Consider the following 24,079-nt stretch of genomic DNA (forward strand, 5'->3'; position numbering starts at 1 on the left):
GTGTTTTTATTTTGTATCTATACCAAGAAGGATAGTGACTGGTACTGTATATTTATAACTTATATAACTTTTGACTGGTACTGTATATTTTTTATGTATTAATTTGGGTACACAGTGCAGACCGAACCGAGGTCCCGGTTCTGAACAGTTCGGTACGAATACGTGTACTGTTACACCTCATTGAACATGCTCCTTTTCTTCCTCCACAGCACCTCCTACAGTCCGAATAATCCACTCTGGCCACGCATGCAACATCGAGGAGGAGCACTACACCGAGCGCGTCTACACCATCCGGGAGGGAGAGACCCTGGAGCTAGCATGTCTTGTCTCAGGCCACCCTCGACCTCAGGTGAGATCATCACTGCACTATCCCCAGACCCAATTTACTTATGTACTAAGTTGTCTGTGCCATCAAATTAGAAAGACTATAACGGACATTACCATTCAAGTCGACATTCTGTGATGGGTGGAGCAGTGGCCACATTGAGCGTATCAGTCAAATTGCTGTGGTCTGAGCATAGAATTAGAATTACTAGAACATACACTAATTTAAGTGAACTTTCCGTAATGGGTGGACAGGCGGCCATATTGAGTGTACCCACAACTGTACCAGTCAAGTTGCCATGGTCTAGCATTTCTATTTTTACTGCTCCTGTAAAGCCTCCACTTTTTAGACTTCCACTTAACTGCCTTTCTGTCCCCACCTTTCCTTTGCCGGATCGGCGGGGCTCAGTCAAGCGCTCTCAGACTCTAGGCTTCTGTAGACAGCGGCGGCGGTGTGCTGTTCTGTCGAAGTCTTTATATGTGCAAATGAGTTCAATCACACTGAGTGAAGAAGAGCTCCCCATTGGGGGAAATGGCCATAAGGGAAATCATCAGATGTGCTCTACTGCATTACCAGCCCCTCAGGGAATCAAACATTTACACTAAAAACAAGAGAGAACTGGAAAAGACGTGGGGGGAGAGTCTTAATGAATCCATGTGATAATCTTTTATTACTCTACATATTTGAGTGAGTGAATGGGAAAGGCATACATTAATTTGACACAATGGATGGTAGAGTTGGGGGATGTATTACTGGGGGATGCAATGTTTTATTGTGGGATTTTAATTAGAATTTAAATTAGGATACCCATTAGCTGATGCCATAACATCAGCTAATCTTCCTGGGGTCCAATACAGAATTTAAAAGACAGACACCAGTGGCGCCGGAGGGGATGGCTGCCGTTTTATGGGCTCCTAACTGTGCTATTTTGTGTGTATTTTTGCATTGTTTGTAACTTATTGTTTTACTTTTTATATATTTTTTTACTTTAGCTTATTTAGTAAATACTTTCTTAACACTTTTTGTTTAACTGCATTGTTGGTTAAGGGCTTGTAAGTAAGCATTTCACAGTAAGTTCTACTACACCTGTTGTATTTGGCGCATGTAACATAGAATTTGATTTGATTACAAATAATTACATTTACATTAAGACATTTCAAACCTTTAGTAAGTAGATATTACAGACAATTAAAATACCTGACAGGTAATGCATTTAACGTGTTCACGCTACACGTTCCCCAAGGCCACCCCCCTCCCCGCTCAACTCAAGAGGTGGCGCACAGAATGCAAAAATATTCTTAGAAATATTTAACCTCCACACATTAACAAGTCCAATAGCTCAAATGAAAGATAAACACCTTGTTCATCGACCCAGCGAGTCAGATTTCTAAAATGTTTTACGGCGAAAACATAGCACATATGTATGTCAAACCACCACAAAGACACAGACGATATGCAGCCATTTTGTCGAACAAAAGATGCAATCACAAACGCAGGATTAAAAGAAAAATAATTCACTAACCTTTTGAAAATCTTCATCAGATGACAGTAATAGGACATGTTACACAGTACATTTATGTTTTTTTCAATAATATGCCATTTATATCCATAAATCTCCGTTTACATTGACGCCATGTTCAGAAAATCATCAAAAATGTCCGGAGAAATTACAGATAGCTCCGCCAGATAACGCCAGATAACAGCAATACACATCATAAACTTTGACTAAATATACATGTTCTACATATAGTTATAAAGATACACTGCTTCTTAATGCAATCGCTTTATCACATTTCTTTTTAACGTTACAGAATTCGTTCACTATTCAATAATCTGAGGCGGCGCTCAGAAGTAAGCAATATTTCTCCGCTATGTTGGAGTCAACAGAAACACAAAATTACAACATAAATATTCCCTTACCTTTGATGGTCTTCGATCTGAATGTAGTGGAAGGAGTCATACTTACCCAATACATAGTTTTGTTTCAAGTCGTGTGTCTTTGTATTAGCATATGCTACTAGTTTCAGCTGAAATGCATCCAAAATGACTTCTGGTCCCGAACAGTTGCGCATCAAAACTTCAAAATTACATATTTTATGTCGACTAAACTGGTCAAACTAAGTGCAGAATCAAGCTTTAGGATGTTATAAACGTACAAAACAATTCTCAATTCAACCGGAAAATCATACTTCTTCTCAGGCAAGCTGGAACAAAGGAAGCTCTGTGCCCAAAGCGCGCCCGAACGTGCATGTATTTTCTCGCGACACCCACTATTTTGCCTGCCAAAGGGTCAAAGCTCGTGGGATTTGCGCAATTAAACACTCTACTGAATGAGGAAGTCTTCTAGTGGAAGACATAGAAAGTGTTCCCAGATCCATAGCTGGTTGGGAAGGGTGGGGACAATGAAGTCAAACTTTCTGGATGCCAAAACTAGTTTGGGAGATTGCCTGCCCTGTGAGTTCTGCTATACTTACAGACATAATTCAAACGTTTTTTAGAAGCTTTAGAGTGTTTTCTATCCAATAATAATTATTATATGCATATATTAGCAATTTTTGGACAGATTTTCTTTCAGTTTACTATGGGCACGCAATTCATCCAAAGGGGGCAGTATTGTCCCGAACCTTAACAGGTTTTAACATTCAGTGGGATTAGTATCTATCCAGTCATATGGTCGATCACATTAGATGTTCTTTTATTGTTTTCCTGAAGGTGAGTTTCATTTTACCTGAGAAATGTGATTTGGTAAAAACAAGTTTTGTCGCATACATAGATATGCAGATGTTATAGCAGGTGCAGCCAAATACTTGTGTTTCTTTCTCCAACAGTACAGTAATACCTAGCAATAATTCCATTCCGTGATGGCGCTGTAGATTTGAGGAGATGTGTCCTTGGTCTGGGGGTTATCAGATGTCCTAAACTAGCCTGTCTGTTTTGGTGATTATGTTCATTGCTAATATACACGAATTGGTCAGACAAATACAGTGGTTTCTAGAAAAATATGGATACTAATTTGTGTTCAACAGGAAGCCATGAGAGATGCTATTGCATTATGTTGACATCCATACCGATGGAGCAATGAAGAGCTAATCTGGCATCCCTGTTTTGAGCAAGTTTTTGCTGCAGATGACCATAAGATTGGACACTTGACAGTACTCTAGGTGTGATTGAACCAAAGCTTGGATCAACTTATTCAGAGTGCTCGATGTTACATATTCAGAACATTTTCTTGTTATAGCAATGCCCACACCCATTTTAAATACAATGTTATCTATATGTTCAAACCAGGATAGCATTGTGCTCAAAGTGATGCCAAGTAGTTTGGTCTTTTTAACTTGTTCCACAGGAAACCCATCCATCGGCAAGTTTAGTTGAAGATCACCAGCAAGCATATACAGTGGGGTCCGAAATTATTGACACCCTTAAAAAAAATAATTGTATAAAATAAATATTTCAAATATTAAGCTACATTGTATGCTCCAAAAATGTTTGGGAAATAATTTTATACCAATACAGAAGATATTTTATTTATCAATAAATATTTTTCTCTCTCAAAAAGGTAGGGGTCAAAGTTATTGACTCCCCTATTTTCAATACCTATCAATACTATACCTTACGAGGATAAGGGCACTGAGCCATTTTTCTAAATTGTTTTATGTAACGAGGTAGCAAATGAAGAGTTTTCACCCTTGTCCCGCCCCCTGGAAATTTCTTTATCAAATCTAAGCATCTGAATCACGTTCTGTGCCTGTGTTCGTTTACACACACATTCACGTGTCTCTCTTTCAAATATAATGTGTATTTGTCACAGTCATTGTGAACAACAGGTGTAGACAAACAGTGAAATGCTTACTTACAGGTCCTTTTTCAACAATGCAGAGTTAAAATATAGATAAAAAAAATGCAAAATAGAAAGTGACATGAGGAATAAATACACAGTGAATAACGAATAGCAATAATGAGTAAAAGTAACATTGCTACTGTATAAACAGGGAGTACCAGTACCAAGTCCATATGCATGGATACAAGGTCGTTGAGGTAGCTTCAGTTGAAGTCGGAAGTTTACATACACTTAAGTTGGAGTCATTAAAACTAGTTTTTCCAACCACTCCACAAATGTCTTGTTAACAAACTATAGTTTTGGCAAGTTGGTTAGGACATCTACTTTGTGCATGACACAAGTAATGTTTCCCACAATTGTTTACAGATAGATTATTTCACTTCTAATTCACTGTATCACAATTCCAGTGGGTCAGAAGTACATACACTGTCGACTGTGCCTTTAAAAGCTTGGAAATTCCAGACAATGATGTCATGGCTTTAGAAGCTTCTGTTAGGCTAATTGAAATCATTTGAGTCAATTGGAGGTGTACCTGTGGATGTATTTCAAGGCCTACCTTCAATCTCAGTGCCTCTTTGCTTGACATCATGGGAAAACCAAAATAAATCAGCCAAGACCTCAGAAAAACAATTGTAGACCTCCAAACGCCTGAAGGTACCACATTAATCTGTACAAACAATAGTACGCTAGTATAAACACCATGGGACCACGCAGCCATCATACCGCTCAGGAAGGAGACGCGTTCTGTCTCCTAGAGATGAACGTAACTTTTGTGCGAAAAGTGCAAATCAATCCCAGAACAACAGCAAAGGACCTTGTGAAGACGCTAGACGAAACAGGTACAAAATTATATATATCCACAGTAAAACGAGTCCTTTATCAACATAACCTGAATGGCCCCTTAGCAAGGAAGAAGCCACTGCTCCAAAACCTCCATAAAAAAACAGACTATGGTTTGCAACTGCACATGGGGACAAATATCTTACTTTTTGGAGAAATGTCCACTGGTCTGATGAAACAAAAATAGAACTCTTTGGCCATAATGACTATCATTATGTTTGGCGAGGCTTGCAAACCGTGAAGCACGAGGGTGACAGCATCATGTTGTGGAGGTGCTTTGCAGCAGGAGGGACTGGTGCACTTCACAAAATAGATGGCATCATGAGGACAGAACATTATGTGGATATATTGAAGCAACATCTCAAGACATCAGTCAGGAAGTTAAAGTTAGGTTGTAAATGGGTCCTCCAAATTGACAATGACACCAAGGATACTTCCAAAGTTGTGGCAAAATAGCAATGAGGACAACAAAGTCAAGGTATTGGAGTGGCCATCACAACGCCCTGACCTCAATCCTATAGAAAATTTGCGGGAAGAACTGAAAAAGCATGTGCGAGCAAGGAGGCCTACACAACTGATTCAGTAATACCAGCTCTGTCAGGTGGAATGGGAAGCTTGTGGAAGGCTTCCCAAAATGTTTGACGCAAGTTAAACAATTTAAAGGCAATGCTACCAAATACTAATTGAGTGTATGTAAACTTCTGACCCACTGGGAATGTGACGTAATAAATAAAAGCTGAAATAAATCATTCTGACAGTTCACATTCTTAAAATAAAGTGGTGATTCTAACTAACCTAAGACCGGGAATGTTTGCTAGGATTAAATGTCAGGAATTGTGAAAAACTGAGTTTAAATGTATTTGGCTAAGGTGTATGTAAACATCCGAGTTCAACTGTACATGCAGGACCTGAGTTCGAGGCTAGGGCTGACAGGTAAACAAAATGAGGTACCGTGTAATTGAAAGAGTCCAGGGGGCATCAGCTGTGTAGCCGAGTGATCATAGGGTCAAAAGAGCAACAATGGGTGAGTCAAGGTGCTGTTCGGTTGTCAACACGACATTAGGCATGCAGGGGACACAGCATTCAGAAAGGCTAGCGGGCCGGGGCTTGTAGCTCGTTCTTCAGCGACATCGTAACAGAATAGCCTGTTGAGACCACATCGGGGGATCACGTCGGCAGTTCAGTCGTGATGGATCGGCGGGGCTCCATGTCAACAATAAAGGGTCCAGGCTAATTGGCAATGGAGGTATGGTATAGAATTAGCTGGTATATGGGCCTAGCTCGAGGCTAGCTGGTGCTTGCTTCGGGGCAGAGGCGTTAGCTAACAGTAGCCACTCGTTTGCAGCAAGCTAGCTAAATCTTCCGGCGGTGACAGAGATGGCCACCTCGCTTCGCGTTCCTAGGAAACTATGCAGTTTTTTGTTTTTTTACGTGTTTTTTCTTACATTAGTACCCCAGGTCATCTTAGGTTTCATTACATACAGTCGAGAAGAACTACTGAATATAAGAGCAGCGTCAACTCACCATCAGTACGACCAAGAATATGACTTTTACGAAGCGGATCCTGTGTTCTGCCTTTCACCCAGGACAACGGAATGGATCCCAGCCGGCAACCCAAAAAAACGACTTCGTAAAAGAGGGAAACGAGGCAGTCTTCTGGTCAGACTCCAGAGACGGGCACATCGTGCACCACTCCCTAGTATACTTCTCGTCAATGTCCAGTCTCTTGACAACAAGGTTGATGAAATCCGAGCAAGGGTAGCATTCCAGAGGGACATCAGAGACTGTAATGTTCTTTGCTTCACGGAAACATGGCTCACTGGAGAGACGCTATCTGAGTCGGTGCAGCCAGCTGGTTTATCCACGCATCGCGCCGACATAAACAACCATCTTTCTGGTAAGAAGAGGGGCGAGGGCGTATGCCTTATGGCAAACGAGACGTGGTGTGATCACAAAAACATACAGGAACTCAAATCCTTCTGTTCACCTGATTTAGAATTCCTCACAATCAAGTGTCGACCGCATTATCTACCAAGGGAATTCTCTTCGATTATAATCACTGCCGTATATATTCCCCCCAAGCAGACACATCGATGGCTCTGAACGAACTTTATTTGACTCTTTGCAAACTGGAATACATACATCCTGAGGCTGCATTAATTGTAGCTGGGGATTTTAACAAGGCTAATTTGAAAACAAGACTCCCTAAATTGTATCAGCATATCAATTGCGCAACCAGGGCTGGCAAAACCTTGGATCATTGCTATTCTAACTTCCGCAACGCATATAAGGCCCTGCCCCGCCCTCCTTTCGGAAAAGCTGACCACGACTCCATTTTGTTGATCCCTGCCTACAGACAGAAACTAAAACAGGAAGCTCCCACGCTGAGGTCTGTCCAACGCTGGTCCGACCAATCTGATTCCACACTCCAAGACTGCTTCCATCACGTGGACTGGGATATGTTTCGTATTGCATCAGACAACAACATTGACGAGTACGCTGATTCGGTGTGCAAGTTAATTAGAACGTGCGTTGAAGATGTTGTTCCCATAGCAACGATTAAAACATTCCCAAACCAGAAACCGTGGATTGATGGCAGCATTCGCGTGGAACTGAAAGCGCGAACCACTGCTTTTAATCAGGGCAAGGTGACCGGAAACATGACCGAATACAAGCAGTGCAGCTATTCCCTCCGCAAGGCAATCAAACAAGCTTAGCATCAGTATAGAGATAAAGTAGAATCTCAATTCAACGGCTCAGACACAAGAGGTATGTGGCAGGGTCTACAGTCAATCACGGATTACAAAAAGAAAACCAGCCCCGTCACGGACCAGGATGTCTTGCTCCCAGGCAGACAAAATAACTTTTTTGCCCGCTTTGAGGACAATACAGTGCCACTGCCACGGACTGCAACAAAAACATGCGGACTCTCCTTCACTGCAGCCGAGGTGAGTAAAACATTTAAACGTGTTAACCCTCGCAATGCTGCAGGCCCAGACGGCATCCCCAGCCGCGCCCTCAGAGCATGCGCAGACCAGCTGGCTGGTGTGTTTACGGACATATTCAATCAATCCCTATCCCAGTCTGCTGTTCCCACATGCTTCAAGAGGGCCACCATTGTTCCTGTTCCCAAGAAAGCTAAGGTAACTGAGCTAAACGACTACCGCCCCGTAGCACTCACTTCCGTCATCATGAAGTGCTTTGAGAGACGAGTCAAGGACCATATCACCTCCACCCTACCTGACACCCTAGAACACTACAATTTGCTTACCGCCCAAATAGGTCCACAGACGATGCAATCTCAACCACACTGCACACTGCCCTAACCCATCTGGACAAGAGGAATACCTATGTGAGAATGCTGTTCATCGACTACAGCTCGGCATTTAACACCATAGCACCCTCCAAGCTCGTCATTAAGCTCGAGACCCTGGGACTCGACCCCGCCCTGTGCAACTGGGTACTGGACTTCCTGACGGGCCACCCCCAGGTGGTGAGGGTAGGCAACAACATCTCCACCCCGCTGATCCTCAACACTGGGGCCCCACAAGGGTGCGTTCTGAGCCCTCTCTTGTACTCCCTGTTCACCCACGACTGCGTGGACACACACGCCTCCAACTCAATCATCAAGTTTGCGGACGACACAACAGTGGTAGGCTTGATTACCAACAATGACGAGACGGCCTACAGGGAGGAGGTGAGGGCCCTCGGAGTGTGGTGTCAGGAAAATAACCTCACACTCAACGTCAACAAAACTAAGGAGATGATTGTGGACTTCAGGAAACAGCAGAGGGAACACCCCCCTATCCACATCGATGGAACAGTAGTGGAGAGGGTAGTAAGTTTTAAGTTCCTCAGCATACACATCACAGACAAACTGAATTGGTCCACCCACACAGACAGCATTGTGAAGAAGGCGCAGCAGCGCCTCTTCAACCTCAGGAGGCTGAAGAAATTCTGCTTGTCACCAAAAGCACTCACAAACTTCTACAGATGCACAATCGAGAGCATTCTGGCGGGCTATCACCGCCTGGTATGGCAACTGCTCCGCCCACAACCGTAAGGCTCTCCAGAGGGTAGTGAGGTCTGCACAACGCATCACCGGGGCAAACTACCTGCCCTCCAGGACACCTACACCACCCGATGTTACAGGAAAGCCATAAAGATCATCAAGGACAACATCCACCCGAGCCACTGCCTGTTCACCCCGCTATCAGCCAGAAGGCGAGGTCAGTACAGGTGCATCAAAGCTTGGACCGAGAGACTGAAAAACAGCTTCTATCTCAAGGCCATCAGACTGTTAAACAGCCACCACTAACATTGAGTGGCTGCTGCCAACACACTGACTCAACTCCAGCCACTTTAATAATGGGAATTGATGGGAAATGATGTAAAATATATCACTAGCCACTTTAAACAATGATAGCTAATATAATGTTTACATACCCTACATTATTTATCTGATATGTATACGTATATACTGTACTCTATATCATCTACCGCATCTTTATGTAATACATGTATCACTAGCCACTTTAACTATGTCACTTTGTTTACATGCTCATCTCATATGTATATACTGTACTCGATACCATCTACTATATCTTGCCTATGCTGCTCTGTACCATCACTCATTCATATATCTTTATGTACATTTTCTTTATCCCCTTACACTTGTGTGTATAAGACAGTAGTTTTGGAATTGTTAGTTAGATTACTTGTTGGTTATTACTGCATTGTCGGAACTAGAAGCACAAGCATTTCCCTACACTCGCATTAACATCTGCTAACCATGTGTATGTGACAAATTAAAATTTGATTAAGAAGAGGGGCAGGGAGTATGCCTTATGAATAACGAGACGTGGTGTGATCATAACATACAGGAACTCAAGTCCTTCTGTTCACCTGACTTAGAATTCCTCACAACAAAATGTCGACCGCATTATCTACCAAGAGAATTATCTTCGATTATAATCACAGCCGCATGTATTCCCCCCCAAGCAGACACATACAGTGGGGCAAAAAGTATTTAGTCAGCCACCAATTGTGCAAGTTCTCCCAATTAAAAAGATGAGAGAGGCCTGTAATTTTCATCATAGGTACACTTCAACTATGACAGACAAAATTAGAAAACAAAATCCAGAAAATCACATTGTAGGATTTTTAATGAATTTATTTGCAAATTATGGTAGAAAATAAGTATTTGGTCACCTACAAACAAGCAAGATTTCTGGCTCTCACAGACATGTAACTTCTTCTTTAAGAGGCTCCTCTGTCCTCCACTCGTTACCTGTATTAATGGCACCTGTTTGAACTTATCAGTATAAAAGACACCTGTCCACAACCTCAAACAGTCACACTCCAAACTCCACTATGGCCAAGACCAAAGAGCTGTCAAAGGACACCAGAAACAAAATTGTAGACCTGCACCAGGCTGGGAAGACTGAATCTGCAATAAGTAAGCAGCTTGGTTTGAAGAAATCAACTTTGGGAGCAATTATTAGGAAATGGAAGACATACAAGACCACTGATAATCTCCCTCGATCTGGGGCTCCACGCAAGATCTCACCACATGGGGTCAAAATGATCACAGAACCACACGAGGGGATCTAGTGAATGACCTGCAGAGAGCTGGGACCAAAGTAACAAAGCCTACCATCAGTAACACACTACGCCGCCAGGGACTCAAATCCTGCAGTGCCAGACGTATCCCCCTGCTTAAGCCAGTACATGTCCAGGCCCGTCTGAAGTTTGCTAGAGAGCATTTGGATGATCCAGAAGAAGATTGGGAGAATGTCATATGGTCAGATGAAACCAAAATATAACTTTTTGGAAAAAACTCAACTCGCCGTGTTTGGAGGACAAAGAATGCTGAGTTGCATCCAAAGAACACCATACCTACTGTGAAGCATGGGGGTGGAAAGGGACCAGGACAACTGATCTGTGTAAATGAAAGAATGAATGGGGCCATGTATCGTGAGATTTTGAGTGAAAACCTCCTTCCATCAGCAAGGGCATTGAAGATGAAACGTGGCTGGGTCTTTCAGCATGACAATGATCCCAAACACACCACCCGGGCAACGAAGGAGTGGCTTCGTAAGAAGCATTTCAAGGTCCTGGAGTGGCCTAGCCAGTCTCCAGATCTCAACCCCATAGAACATCTTTGGAGGGAGTTGAAAGTCCGTGTTGCCCAGCAACAGCCCCAAAATATCACTGCTCTAGAGGAGATCTGCATGGAGGATTGGGCCAAAATACCAGCAACAGTGTGTGAAAACCTTGTGAAGACTTTCAGAAAATGTTTGACCTCTGTCATTGCCAACAAAGGGTATATAACAAAGTATTGAGATAAACTTTTGTTATTGACCAAATACTTAATTTTCCACCATAATTTATGTATGTAAATATTTTGTAGCCTTTTTATCCTGTTTCAACAGAAGTGAATTAGCTTGGCTGGTTTTCGCCAGTTGATGTACCATCAGAGCTAGCCAAAAGTTGGCTAACGTTAGCTCGCTACCTAATGATGAAACAACTGGTTTTTGACAGCGCAATTTCAGTTTTTATTAGAGTCAGTATAGTAATGTTATTGATCTGTCAGTTTCCCTAGTTAATTCCTTACTGACACGGTATAAACAGCTCTACAGGCAACACTGCCATGGTGCAGTCAGTACACAACACTATGCTCATCATGTCTTAGCAGGATTAGATGGTGACAGGTGTCCCAGCAGGGTCAGACAGCCAGGTCGTTGGCTGTAACGCTAAGTAATTTGCCGTCAAGATTAGCTGTACCTGGTAACTTATCAGAAAGAGACTGCAGCATCCATTCAACCTCTTCTCTTTCTACTTGGGGAAATTAAAACTTGCAATGCCTCTAATTCATGATACAATCTTTTATAAATGTATATGGCAGTGAGCCATTAGTTGTACTCATTGCATTTCACAACTTGTCCACTTTGCCTGTGAAATAGAAATTAAATTATTTTGCAGTGCCACGTGGCTTCATAGTAAATATATCCTCTGATTCAACAAAAGAGGCAGACATGTTTGAATTGCTACCCATTATAACATTAAGTTCTAAAAAAAAATCCATCACTCTTGACGTCATTGATATTGTGCTGATAGTATCTTTTTTTTCTTGGATGTGATGTGCTAGGTCACAGATCACAGATGGTTTCATCCATCTCTACTATACAGGACAGTTAATGGATACAGTAATGAATTCCACAGTAATGAATTGTCTGAGATCCATCCCCCATTGCTAAGTCCAACTGTCCAACCTGTGCGACTAAGGACAGATGGCGGCCTGGCGGTGACAATGATGCCGGGTACTATTTTACTGATTTCACCTCCATTTCATTGGTTGGATTGGCTTCAAACATGCTGTAGATTTCCAGAGCTTGGCTTTTGGGGCTTGTCAGTGATGGAGTTACTGGCACCGTCCAGCCCGAGCACTGGCTACCTTCTCCCCCCCAATGACAAAAGTGTCATGTTCTTCTCTGCTATTGTAGACTCAGATGTGCTAGCTAGGCCAAATTATGTTTATTCAAATTTTCCACACATTTTCTGCTTAAGACAATACACATTGTTGTCCATATTGGTTTTTGCTGGCTTGAGATTGAGAATGTTTTCTTCCTCAGTGATGAGCACCACATCTCCCTCTTTCAGAAGAGTAGCTTGCCACCAATTAAGCCTAACAACCAATACATTTTACCTAGGCAAAGCGGTATACCGTATACTGTTTTGTTTTTATAATCGCGAGGGTGATTATAAGTTAACAATCTAAGATGTGCCAAATAAATGATCTACAGATCAAGGCTCCAGTTATGCATTTGGTTTTCTAACTTGCCAACTGAGTGGCTAGCTTGGAAGATTGTAAGCTTCTTGGTTATAGCAGAGACAAAAATTCCCTTCCTGAATCATGAGCCCTGCTGCCTAAATAAATAGTTTTGTGCGTTTGGAAAGAAATAGCGCCCCTTGTGTGCACTGCCGGTAATACTGTATATCTCGCTACGGTACAGGACCGGTATGAAAATCTGGATATTGCACAACCCTAATTGTTCCTTTCCATCACCATTTGTGCCAAGCCATTTTGTACTAGTTTTCATTTTTGTACTGTTACAATAGATTTTAGTATGTGATTAAGTCCTTCTTTTAATGTGATTGTCATTTTAGTATGTGATGATGCTTTTGTCTATTGGTTTGAATGGAACTTGAATGTTCATAGAGTCAACGGATATTATAGGGCAGGAAATGTCTTTGGAGTGGCCTGGCTTCCATCCATGTGTAAAATGGAGCCCCAGATGTTTTGACTTAATCCAAAGCACAGTGTTTGACCACATGGGTTTGTGTGCTGAATATTCACCCATAGTTTCAAACATGAGACTGATTGCCTCCCAAGTGGCGCAGTGGTCTAAGGCACTGCAGTGCTAGCTGTGCCACTAGAGATCCTGGTTCGAGTCCAGGCTCTGTCGCTGCGACCGGGAGACTCATGGGGCGGTGCACAATTGGCCCAGCGTCGTCCGTGTTAGGGGAGGGTTTGGCCGGCCGGGATCTCCTTTTCCCATCCCGCTCCAGCGACTGCTGTGGCAGGCCGAGCGCATGCATGCTGACACAGTGTGCGGTGTTTACACATCTGTGCGGCTGGCTTCCTGGTTAAGTGGGCATTGTGTCAAGAAGCAGTGCGTCTTGGCTGGATAGTGTTTCGGGTTACGCACGGCTCTCGACCATTACTTCTCCCGAGTCCGTACGGGAGTTGCAGCGATAGGACAGGACTGTAACTGCCAAATGGATAGCATGAAATTGGGGAGAAAAGGGTTACATTTAAAAAAAATAAACATGACGCTGATTGAACCAGTTATTTTTGGGGAGGATTCCACATACCCATTTATTAGCAGAATTCCATCTTGATAACCATGGTGAGCGCAGCGTTCAGCCTGGTTTAACCAGGCTATCTTTACCATATCCTGAAAGAGAGAAGTGGTGAAGGATAAGGTCATGAAGTCCAGTGTATTGATGGTGAGCACAGCATTCAGTCTGGTTTAACCAGGCTATCTTTGGCATAGCCTAGAGTATTTACAGTGTAAAGACATCTTTCCGTCTTGTTTTCAGTCAGTGACCTCAGTGGCCACATTTGAACAATTGATTGTAATTCAGACAAAAGTAGACAATTGTAGTCCAGGACTCTGTGTTCAGCTCTGGACATGATCAAAGTGACACGTGCCATGACTGGTAGTGGTGACTATTGATGTGTTGATGGTATTTGTTCCAGCGCTGACACATTGCTAGACTAATGAGCTCTTAATGGCCTGTTTTGTTTTAGCCCTTTAATTGGTGTGTAAGGCTACATGGGCTCTGGATGATTGTTATTGTTATGGCAGAGAGTTGTTGGATTCTTCCTCCAGGATTGTCTAGCATACTACTGGGATTGCATGCTGCTCTGTTTCAATGTCCTCACTAGTATACTACATTAAATTATGTAATGCATTGGGCAATTGACATACATTGTAAGTAAATGCTAATTGCAGATGACATGATTGATTAACATGCTCTAAATGAAGTAATGTATTTGACGTGTATTCAAAGTAGCATACACTCTTAGAAAAAAGTACAACCATATGGTTTTTCGGCTTTCTCCATAGTGGAACCCTTTTTTGTGCTAGGTAGAACCTTTCACATAATCAAGACTAGAAATGTTACACTGAAAAACACTAACACTGGCCAATTTGCTGTGTGTCATAAACTGCTGGTACACTCCCTTCTAGAAAATACTAATTTAAAATACAGAAATCATGGCAAAGATATCAACTGTCAGTAATGTATATTTTCAATGATTTAGGGGATACCAGATACATGCACAAATATTCCCATGATATAGGTATAGTTTAAAACATTCTCACACCTATCGTTTTAAATGTAGCATATTAATCAAACTCCTGATGTTAAAGTTTAAACACTGAGGTAAACACTATTTGTCAGGCACTATTTAAAAAAAAAAAAGTACAATTGGAGTTCCTCAAGGAACGCCTGAAGTTCCTCAAGGAACCCCTGGAGTTTCTCAAGGAACCAGTGCTAGTCAATGGTTCATATTTGCACCTTTGTTTGTTGAGGGGTTCTTGGAGGAACTGTTCATGTTTCAATGTAGCAAAGTGTTCCTGGAGGAATCCTGGACTGGAGGTATGGCTTAGTAAGAGGGTGAATTCCAGAAATATATTTTTAGGCTACCCGTGTGAATAAATGTCATTCCTCTGTTCTGTTGTATTGTCATCACATGTTAAGGTTGAACACTGATAGTTTTTTAGCTTCAACAAGTTAGAGTTGTATGAGTTCCTTGAGCCTATGCAAATCCCAAAGTTGGAATAGTTGCCACTTTATTACTCTATGTAATCAGCAATGTTAATATTATGAATATTGTATTAGAATATGTAATATGCGTAAGTAGTTAAGCAAACTATACATTTCCAGTGTACAAACTTAACATGATGAACAGGAATGACATTTGCTGTAACGCATGACCAAAATTAACTATCTCAAAGCCACGCCTCCAATAAGCCATGCCCTCAATCTTTTGATAGGCTGCCACCGCTACAATATATTATTTAAAAGTTCTGGTTTGAACCTTGACACAGGGGTTCCTCAAACATCATTTTCAGAGGTGGAACCTTTTTGAACTGGAAAGGTTCCCCTTGCGCAGAAATTTTTAGAACCCCCAAAAGGTTCTTCCAGACTCCTTTACTTCTAAGAGTGTCGAGCTGGCTGGTTTAGTATTCTGAAGGCGCTAATGGTTGAGTGAGTGTGTAAAGTCTGCGGTGACGAAGCAGTAATTTATCTTAAGACAATCCCACACATTATTTTCAAGAACCTGTTTGAAACTCCATAGGAGGTTTTCGACAGTTCAAAAGACACCACTAATAAGGGGAGGATTACCCTTTTTTGCACGAAGCTCAAGTGGAGTCTCCGACTTGAGCCCTTCCTCTGCCATATCCCCCCCCAGTTAAAGCAGCACTGTACTGTATCTTCCTCTCTTCCTCCTCCACTCTGCCTCTCTCTCTCTTTGATATGGAGAGAGCATGAGGGAGGGAGGGCAACAGGGGGTAGCAGACAGAAAATATTGTTATGTCATCCCACGGTTTCGGTATATTCAGCTAGCTAGCACACTGATGCACCTTTCTTCTTCCCTGCTCAGCCACTGTCCACATGCGCGCACACACACACACACACACACACACACACACACACACACACACACACACACACACACACACGCCCACACACACACACACACGCCCCCACCCCCCACCCACCCCCCACACACACATTCAAGAGTCCAAGATCATTTGTGCATCCGGGGCTCCCACAGACAACAAGTGTGGCTGACTGGCAGATCCCCGGGACTGCTGCTTATAACAGACTGCGGAGGCAGTGGCACTATAAATAGGCTGGCGAATGGGCATGCTCGCCTGTCTTTTCCCAAACTGGAGCCTACGTCACTGCAGGGTGCTGATCGAGGGACTGAGGCGCTTCTCTCATATGCCAGTCATCTGCTGTTACTGCTGCTGCTGATGCTGACTAGCTACATGCAGGCAAACCGGCAACCATATGATAGCCCTGCTGTGTTTGTGAATGACTATGTGAGTGACATACAATGCAGAGAACAGCTTATTTTTATTATCTTACTGGAACATTCTGTAATGTGCTTCATGATCGTATCATAGGCTACAACCAGTGGCTTTGATAGACTGGATGGAATATGTGATAAGCACATGCTGACTTTGAAGCAGACCACATCACAAAAGATGCATTACAATATTATATTGTTTATAATAAAGCATATATTACACATCTATAAGCACATTGTAAACATGACATTATAACTACATAGAGAATTTTCTAAGTAATACCTATGAGACCTGACTATACAGTGGTCCATCATGAAAATCTTAGTTTTTTTCATTCGCAGCAACTAGCACTCACCCAAATTAGATGGCATCACTGAGTTGACAGTGATAATATCTGTACCATTGTCCAATGTCTTTCACCGTCCTGGTTAGTTCAGTAGTAATAAATCAAATTGAAATTCTGCATGCCTGGTTTCATTTCAGACACTGTGTGGGGACCTAGAAGTTTTATAGCCAAGTTTCATGTTGCCGAGGAAAGAGAGGACATCTTATCCTCCCAACCCCCAAAAAAGAAAGCCGGCGTGGCTAAGCTAAGCCCCATGAATTCCAACACCATGTTATTCCTTAGCCAACACCAATATGCATGTAAACAAATCCACGCTACCTACCATTTTCAGCAAAACACGAAATTGATTTTATCCCTCCTCTCTACATGCAAAGCTAGGTTGTGAGAATTATTCGAAATTATTATTCTGCCTCCACACCCGTGGTGCCATGAGAAAAGTAGCTAACCAAGCCAAACAACAAGTACATTTTACTTGGAGAATAGGGAAGTGGGAGGGGATAATTTGCAGGGTGGAGGTGGTGAAGGGTGGGGCTGTTAGTGGCTCCTCAATGCCCCTCCCCCTACCCTCTTGAATGGGTCTCTGCTGCAGCTCCCTTGACTGCCGACCCCCAGCCGTCCCTGCTCATAAGGAGCCGCTATGATAAAGGAGGGTTTTGTTGCAATGTAGGTCAACCACACAGGAAAGCTCACACAGGCCCCAGCAAGGGCCATGCCAGGGCTGAATGGGCAAATTGCTCTGCTTGTCGGCATGACTGGCAGAGTGAGCGTAGTGAGTGTACACAGGGGGCCTCACATCCACTTTCTTGCAAGCGCCATTTGCGCATTCCCGAGAACACTGCTGCTGCCGACCGCTGCGGTCTTCTTCGCCTTCGGAGGCCAAATGCAGAATCCGTGCAAATACATAGACTGGCAGCGGGCGACTGATGTTCTCATCCTTCTCCCTTCTCAGATCACAAATTTATTTCATCTGTCCAAATGCCACGGATGCCTTGTTTCTTGTTTCCAGATGCATGATGGGAAGGATCGTAAGATGCCATGTTCATTTGATTTCCGTGATATCAGAGGCAATTCTCTCCAAACATTCAAACATATTCTGTATTAGAGACTGTTTATCAAACAGCTTCAGCACCATTGAGAATGCCTCAAAGAGTTGCACAAAATTGTCAGAGCTGTTTTTTGAGGTTTTGTCAGAGTTCTGTGTGAAACTTGACGTGCCATATGGAATCCAGACCCACTGGATGTCGTTGGAATGATGGACACATGTCGCAGTCTCACAAGAGTCACTCAAACACGAGCCACCTAAATATTTTATGCGCTTATCGATCAATGGTGCCATTGATATACATTTCAGTCAATTTTACCATTTATATCATTGTTATTCATGTACTGTATTACACAAACACTTTGCTCTGTTGCGATTCTCAATCGAGAGTATATGGACATAATATATTATAAAGAAAGTAAAACAAATGTGTGGTAGTACACTGAACAAAAATATAAATGCAACTTATAAAGTCTCATGAGCTGAAATAAGAGCCCAGATATTTTCCAAATGCTCAAAAAGCTGATTTCTCACAAATTTTGTGCACGAATTTGGACACATCCCTGTTAGTGAGAATTTCTCCTATTCCAATATATTCCATCCACCGGACAGGTTTGGCATATCAAGAAGCTGATTAAACAGCATGATCATTACACAGGTGCACCTTGCCACTCCAAAATGTGACGTTTTGTCACACAACACATTGCCACAGATGTCTCAAGTTTTAAGGGAGCATGCAATTGGCAAGCCGACTGCAGAAATGTCCACCAGAGCTGTTGCCAGGGAATTTAATGTTAATTTCTCTACCATAAGCCACCTTCAATGTTGTTTTAGAGAATTTGGCAGTACGTCCAACCGGCCTCACAACTGCACAACTGTCCACAGTGTTCATATCTTTGGACAATTTTCAGCTAGTTGCAACATTGAAATTCAGAAATAACCACTTTTCCATAAACAAGCTCTAAATCATGTTTGTTGCACTCTGGATGTAAAAAAAAGATGTTCTGCTCCCGAGTGGCGCAGCGGTTTAAGGCACTGCATCTCAGTGCAAGAGGAGTCACTACAATCCCTAGTTGAAATCCAGGCTGTTTCACATCCGGCCGTGATTGGGAGTCCCATAGGTTGGCGCACAATTGGTCCAGGTTGGGCCGGGGTAGACCATCATTGTAAATAAGAATTTGTTGTTAACTGAAGGTAAAAAAAAATTGAAGGTAAAAAAAACCTGGCCTGTAGAAAAACTCATTCTGATTGGCTGGGCCTGGCTTCCCAGTGGGTAGGCCTATGCCCTCCCAGGCCCACCCATGGTTGCACCCTTGCCCAGTCATGTGAAATCCATAGTTTAGGGCCTAATTAATTTATTTAAATTGACTGACTAAATTGACATTTTTTCCATGTTGCGTTTAGATTTTTGTTCAGTATATTTGTTTCATTGATTGTTCCTCACATTGGGAACATAACAAAGCCCATGTTTGAAAAGTTATTAAGCCCATATTTGAAAATACATTATTACTAGTTCGGTATTTCACTTCCTGTAAAACATGCTCATTGGCTCATTTTAATCCAGAGTGTGTGTTGCAATATATTTATCCCATGGCTGACCCCATTGCTCTCTGTCCAGCCGGAGCCTGTTGTCCATAGCATTAGACCTCCTCGGTCACCTCTGGCCTCTATCTCTCTCCAACCCCAGATTCGGTGGACTAAAACGGCCGGTAGCGCCTCCGACCGCTTCCAGGACTCCAGTGTGTTCAACGAGACCCTGCGCATCATCCGGATCCAGAGGCACCAGGGCGGACGCTACTACTGCAAGGCCGAGAATGGCCTGGGCTCACCGGCCATCAAGTCGATCCGAGTGGACGTCTACTGTGAGTGAGCAGGCCTTGCCTCGGTTGCCTACCTGCCCTTTTCCCATGCATTCCTCCGATGTTCGCTGCTAGGGCTGGGAATTGGCAGGGACCTAACGATACAACATTATCACAATACTTAGGTGCCTATATGATGTGTATTGCGATTCTCACAATTTTCATGATTCGATACTGTAATCTTGATGTTTTAAACATATTGCTGTTTTGATCAGTCATGGAAATAAGTGCTGAAAAATGTTGGCTCACTATTTAAAAAGAAGATGGAGCACAAATCCGAAAGTATCGATATAATATCATCTCAAAATAATATTGTGATATGTAACTGTATTGATTTTTCCCCCATCATAGCATGCATCATAAGTTCTGCCGATTGTCCTTGACCCTCTGCAGATTGCCCTTGTCCAGTTACTCATGCCTTGTGCTTTAGCTACTGAACAGAGGCATTGGCTCACTCACTAGTAGCCCTTACCGTCCCAGACAACATGACGTTGGGGTGAATTACAACATGACTTTTTGAAACACAAAAGGCCTCAAAAGAAAGCCAAGTATGAGTAAATTAAATGTACCATACCCTCACTATAAAGCCAAAGGTAACATTATTCATCCTTACTCAAGACACTCCGAAGTGTTAATTGCAGCCATTTCTTAATGCTGTGGACGCTGCCATCATATCAGTGTCATCGCTGCTTTTATTCACTCAGTAAGGGAACTGCACCCCAGCTGTGTGAAGGCCTGACAGTGCACATTGCTGAAGAAATTAATAGTTGTGAAACAAAGGGGTTGTGAATTCCAGCAATACAGTCAGAGCCTGAATCCCAAATGGCACCCTGTTCCCTACATACTAATAATAATAATAATAATAATAATACAAATGTATAAAAATTGAGCCATATAGGGAACAGAATACCATTTGGAACGCAGACTTAGATGTCTGAAGTCATGGTGCATAATCCCAACATTGCAAATGAAAAAAAGCAGCAACACTACCTAAAGAGAGAGATCACCCAAATTGCAAATCTAATTTTATGGCTGTAGAAAGTACTTTGCAGACCCACAGAGATGGCCACCCATTGGTGTTCACTTTGAATTCTCAACGAGGACTTTATAGTGTTTCCTTTGTGCGACTGTTATAGGCCTTAAGAGACAGATTGGATTAAGCCTTTTAGATGGTGAATTCATCAATTGTTCTAATTGCTCTGTTAATCAGGGCTGATAATTGCAAATTGACTCAAATTAAGCATTATGTGGATACTGCAAGTTTTAGTGCATCCCATTGTTGGTGTTTGCATACCTCTCTCCAAAGCAGCAATTCAACTTCAAATGTCTGAGGACATAATGTACTGTTTTGCATATACATTTTCCCATTTACTGTGGCGGGCTAGATGTTGAGTATACCAAGCATTAGGAACACCTTCCTAATATTGATTTGCACCCTTTTTCCCTCAGACAAGCCTAAATTTGTCAGGGCATGGACTCTTCAAGGTGTAGAAAGCGTTCTACAGGGATGCTGGCGCATGTTAACTCCAATGCTTCCCACAGTTGTGTCAAGTTGGCTGGATGTCCTTTGGTGGTGGACCGTTCTTGATACACACGGGAAACTGTTGAGAGTGAAAAACCCAGCAGCGTTGCAATTCTTGACACAAACCGGTGCGCCTGGCACCTACTACCATACCCTGTTAAAAGGCACTTGAATATAATGTCTCAATTGTCTCAAGGCTCAAATCCTTCTTCATTTTTATTTATTTATTTCACCTTTATTTAACCAGGTAGGCTAGTTGAGAACAAGTTCTCATTTGCAACTGCAACCTGGCCAAGATAAAGCGTAGCAATTCGACACATACAACAACACAGAATTACACATGGAATAAACAAAACATACAGTCAATAATACAGTAGAACAAAATAAAACAAAAAGTCTATATACAGTGAGTGCAAATGAGGCAAGTTAAGGAAATAAATAGGCCATGGTGGCGAAGTAATTCAAATATAGCAATTAAACACTGGAATGGTAGATCGGCAGAAGATGAATGTGCAGGTAGAGAAACTGGGGTGCAAAGGAGCAAAATAAATAAATAAATACCAATATGGGGATGAGGTAGGTAGATAGAGGGGCTGTTTACAGATAGGCTAAGTACAGGTGCAGTGATCTGTAAAATGCTCTGACAGCTGGTGCTTAAAGCGAGTGAGGGAGATGTGAGTCTCCAGCTTCAGAGATTTTTGCAATTCGTTCCAGTCATGGGCAGCAGAGAATTGGAAGGAAAGACGACCAAAGGAGGAATTGGCTTTGGGGGTGACCAGTGAGATATACCTTCTGGAGTGCGTGCTACGAGTGGGTGCTGCTATGGTGACCAGTGAGCTGAGATAAGGCGGGGCTTTACCTAGCAGAGACTTGTAGATCACCTGTAGCCAGTGGGTTTGACGACGAGTATGAAGCGAGGGCCAACCAACGACAGCGTACAGGTCGCAATGGTGGGTAGTGTATGGGGCTTTGGTGACAAAACGGATGGCACTGTGATAGACTGCATCCAGTTTGTTGAGTAGAGTGTTGGAGGCTATTTTATAGGTGACATCACCGAAGTTGAGGATCGGTAGGATGGTCAGTTTTACAAGGGTATGTTTGGCAGCATGAGTGAAGGATGCTTTGTTACGCTATAGGAAACTGATTCTAGATTGGAGATGCTTAATGTGATTCTGGAAGGAGAGTTTAAAGTCTAACCAGGCACCCAAGTATTTGTGGTTGTCCACGTATTCTAAGTCAGAGCCGTCCAGAGTAGTGATGCTGGACCGGCGAGCAGGTGCGGGCAGCGATCGATTGAAAAGCATGCATTTAGTTTTACTTGCATTTTAAGAGCAGTTGGAGGCCACGGAAGGAGAGTTGTATGGCATTGAAGCTCGTCTGGAGGTTAGTTAACACAGTGTCCAAGGAGGGGCCAGAAGTATACCGGTCGCCTCTTCATCTAGACTGATCGAAGTGGATTTACCAAGTGACATAAGGGGTCACCTGGATTCGCCTGGTCAGTATGTCATGGAAAGAGGTGTTCTTAATGTTTTGTCTACTCAGTCTATACTTTCTCTCTGTGGATGAGTTGTATCGGAAGCCCCCGAGATGCCTTACTCTGCAATCTTCCCCTACCTCGGTTCTCCCATGAAAAAGTGAGCTACAAATTCTTCAACCCCCCAAAATGAGGTTGATCGAGTCAGCGTTTCCATGTTTGACATTCAGCGTTCCCCAGCTGCCTGGAGCTGGCAAATACAAAAAAGAGACAAATCTGGTGTGTCTGCACTCTGAGGATGTGCTTCCGAGAGAGTGGAGAGGAGGAGACGATAGAGGGCCATGGGTTAGTTTACTGCAAGAGATGCAAGATAAATAGGAGCGGAGATGGACAGTGGCAGAAAACATTGCCAGGGGGAGACAATGAGCATAGTGTCATTACCCCTGACTCAGAGATCAGAGCACTTGCTTATTGTCTAATCTCTGCTCCACTGTAGCACACATGCACTTTAATCGATCCTGCCTGCTTCACTAAATGAGACAAGCTGATCAAAGCAATGACACGTGTTGCTGTTCGCTGCCACTTGGCGATGCTGTGTTGGAATCCTTGGTGGTTGGCAAGGCTAAAGCACAATGATGACCTTGATTGAGTCTGACTGACATTCCACGGCAGTAGGAGAAAGAAATAAGGAAAACATATCGGAGAATTGACTCAGACTAATCTGCAAAGCCATTATTTTTTATGAAAAAATGCAAATACATTATAATGGTTTGTACAGGAAATTTGTCTGGCTCTGGACTGCCCGTGGCAGTAGTTAGTCGCAGTAGTTAGTTGGCTGGTGGGAAACAGATTTTTGAAGGTGCTTGTCTGCATCTCAAAGTAGCCCATAAAAGCCAGTGGCTCTCCGGTGGAACACTTTTTAGTCATTATCGAGCTCTTGTCAAAATCACAGTTTTAAAAGCTCCCTCTCGATTGGAGCTGGAACTTTGGAGTCTAAGTGGCCCTTTTCATTGAACTTCAAGCACTATTCTGGCTGTCAAAAAAACATTTGAAAGCACCTCAGTGGAGTGCGTGTGCCTTTATTTGACAATTATGGATGGAGTTGAGGATTCCTGAAATGTTGGATGTATGATAAATAGAAAAAAAAGTGTAATTGTGATGTGTTTGTCGACTGTAGAAGTCAGGGATTGACATTACTGATGCTCTCCAGAAAAATCT

General features: G+C 42.8%; 1 protein-coding gene across 1 annotated transcript in view; it reads left to right on the forward strand.

The window, feature by feature from the left end:
• The window catches only part of LOC135526114 (MAM domain-containing glycosylphosphatidylinositol anchor protein 2-like), a 233,339-nt gene that overhangs the window by 85,021 nt on the left and 124,239 nt on the right, over positions 1 to 24,079 (forward strand). Inside the window, exons 2-3 of the mRNA XM_064954226.1 lie at positions 210 to 349; positions 19,694 to 19,868. Coding sequence (XP_064810298.1) covers positions 210 to 349; positions 19,694 to 19,868 — 315 coding nt within the window. The remainder of the gene's footprint in view (positions 1 to 209; positions 350 to 19,693; positions 19,869 to 24,079) is intronic.

Source organism: Oncorhynchus masou, chromosome 32 (genome assembly GCF_036934945.1).
Source record: "Oncorhynchus masou masou isolate Uvic2021 chromosome 32, UVic_Omas_1.1, whole genome shotgun sequence".
NCBI classification, from domain to species: Eukaryota; Metazoa; Chordata; class Actinopteri; order Salmoniformes; family Salmonidae; genus Oncorhynchus; species Oncorhynchus masou.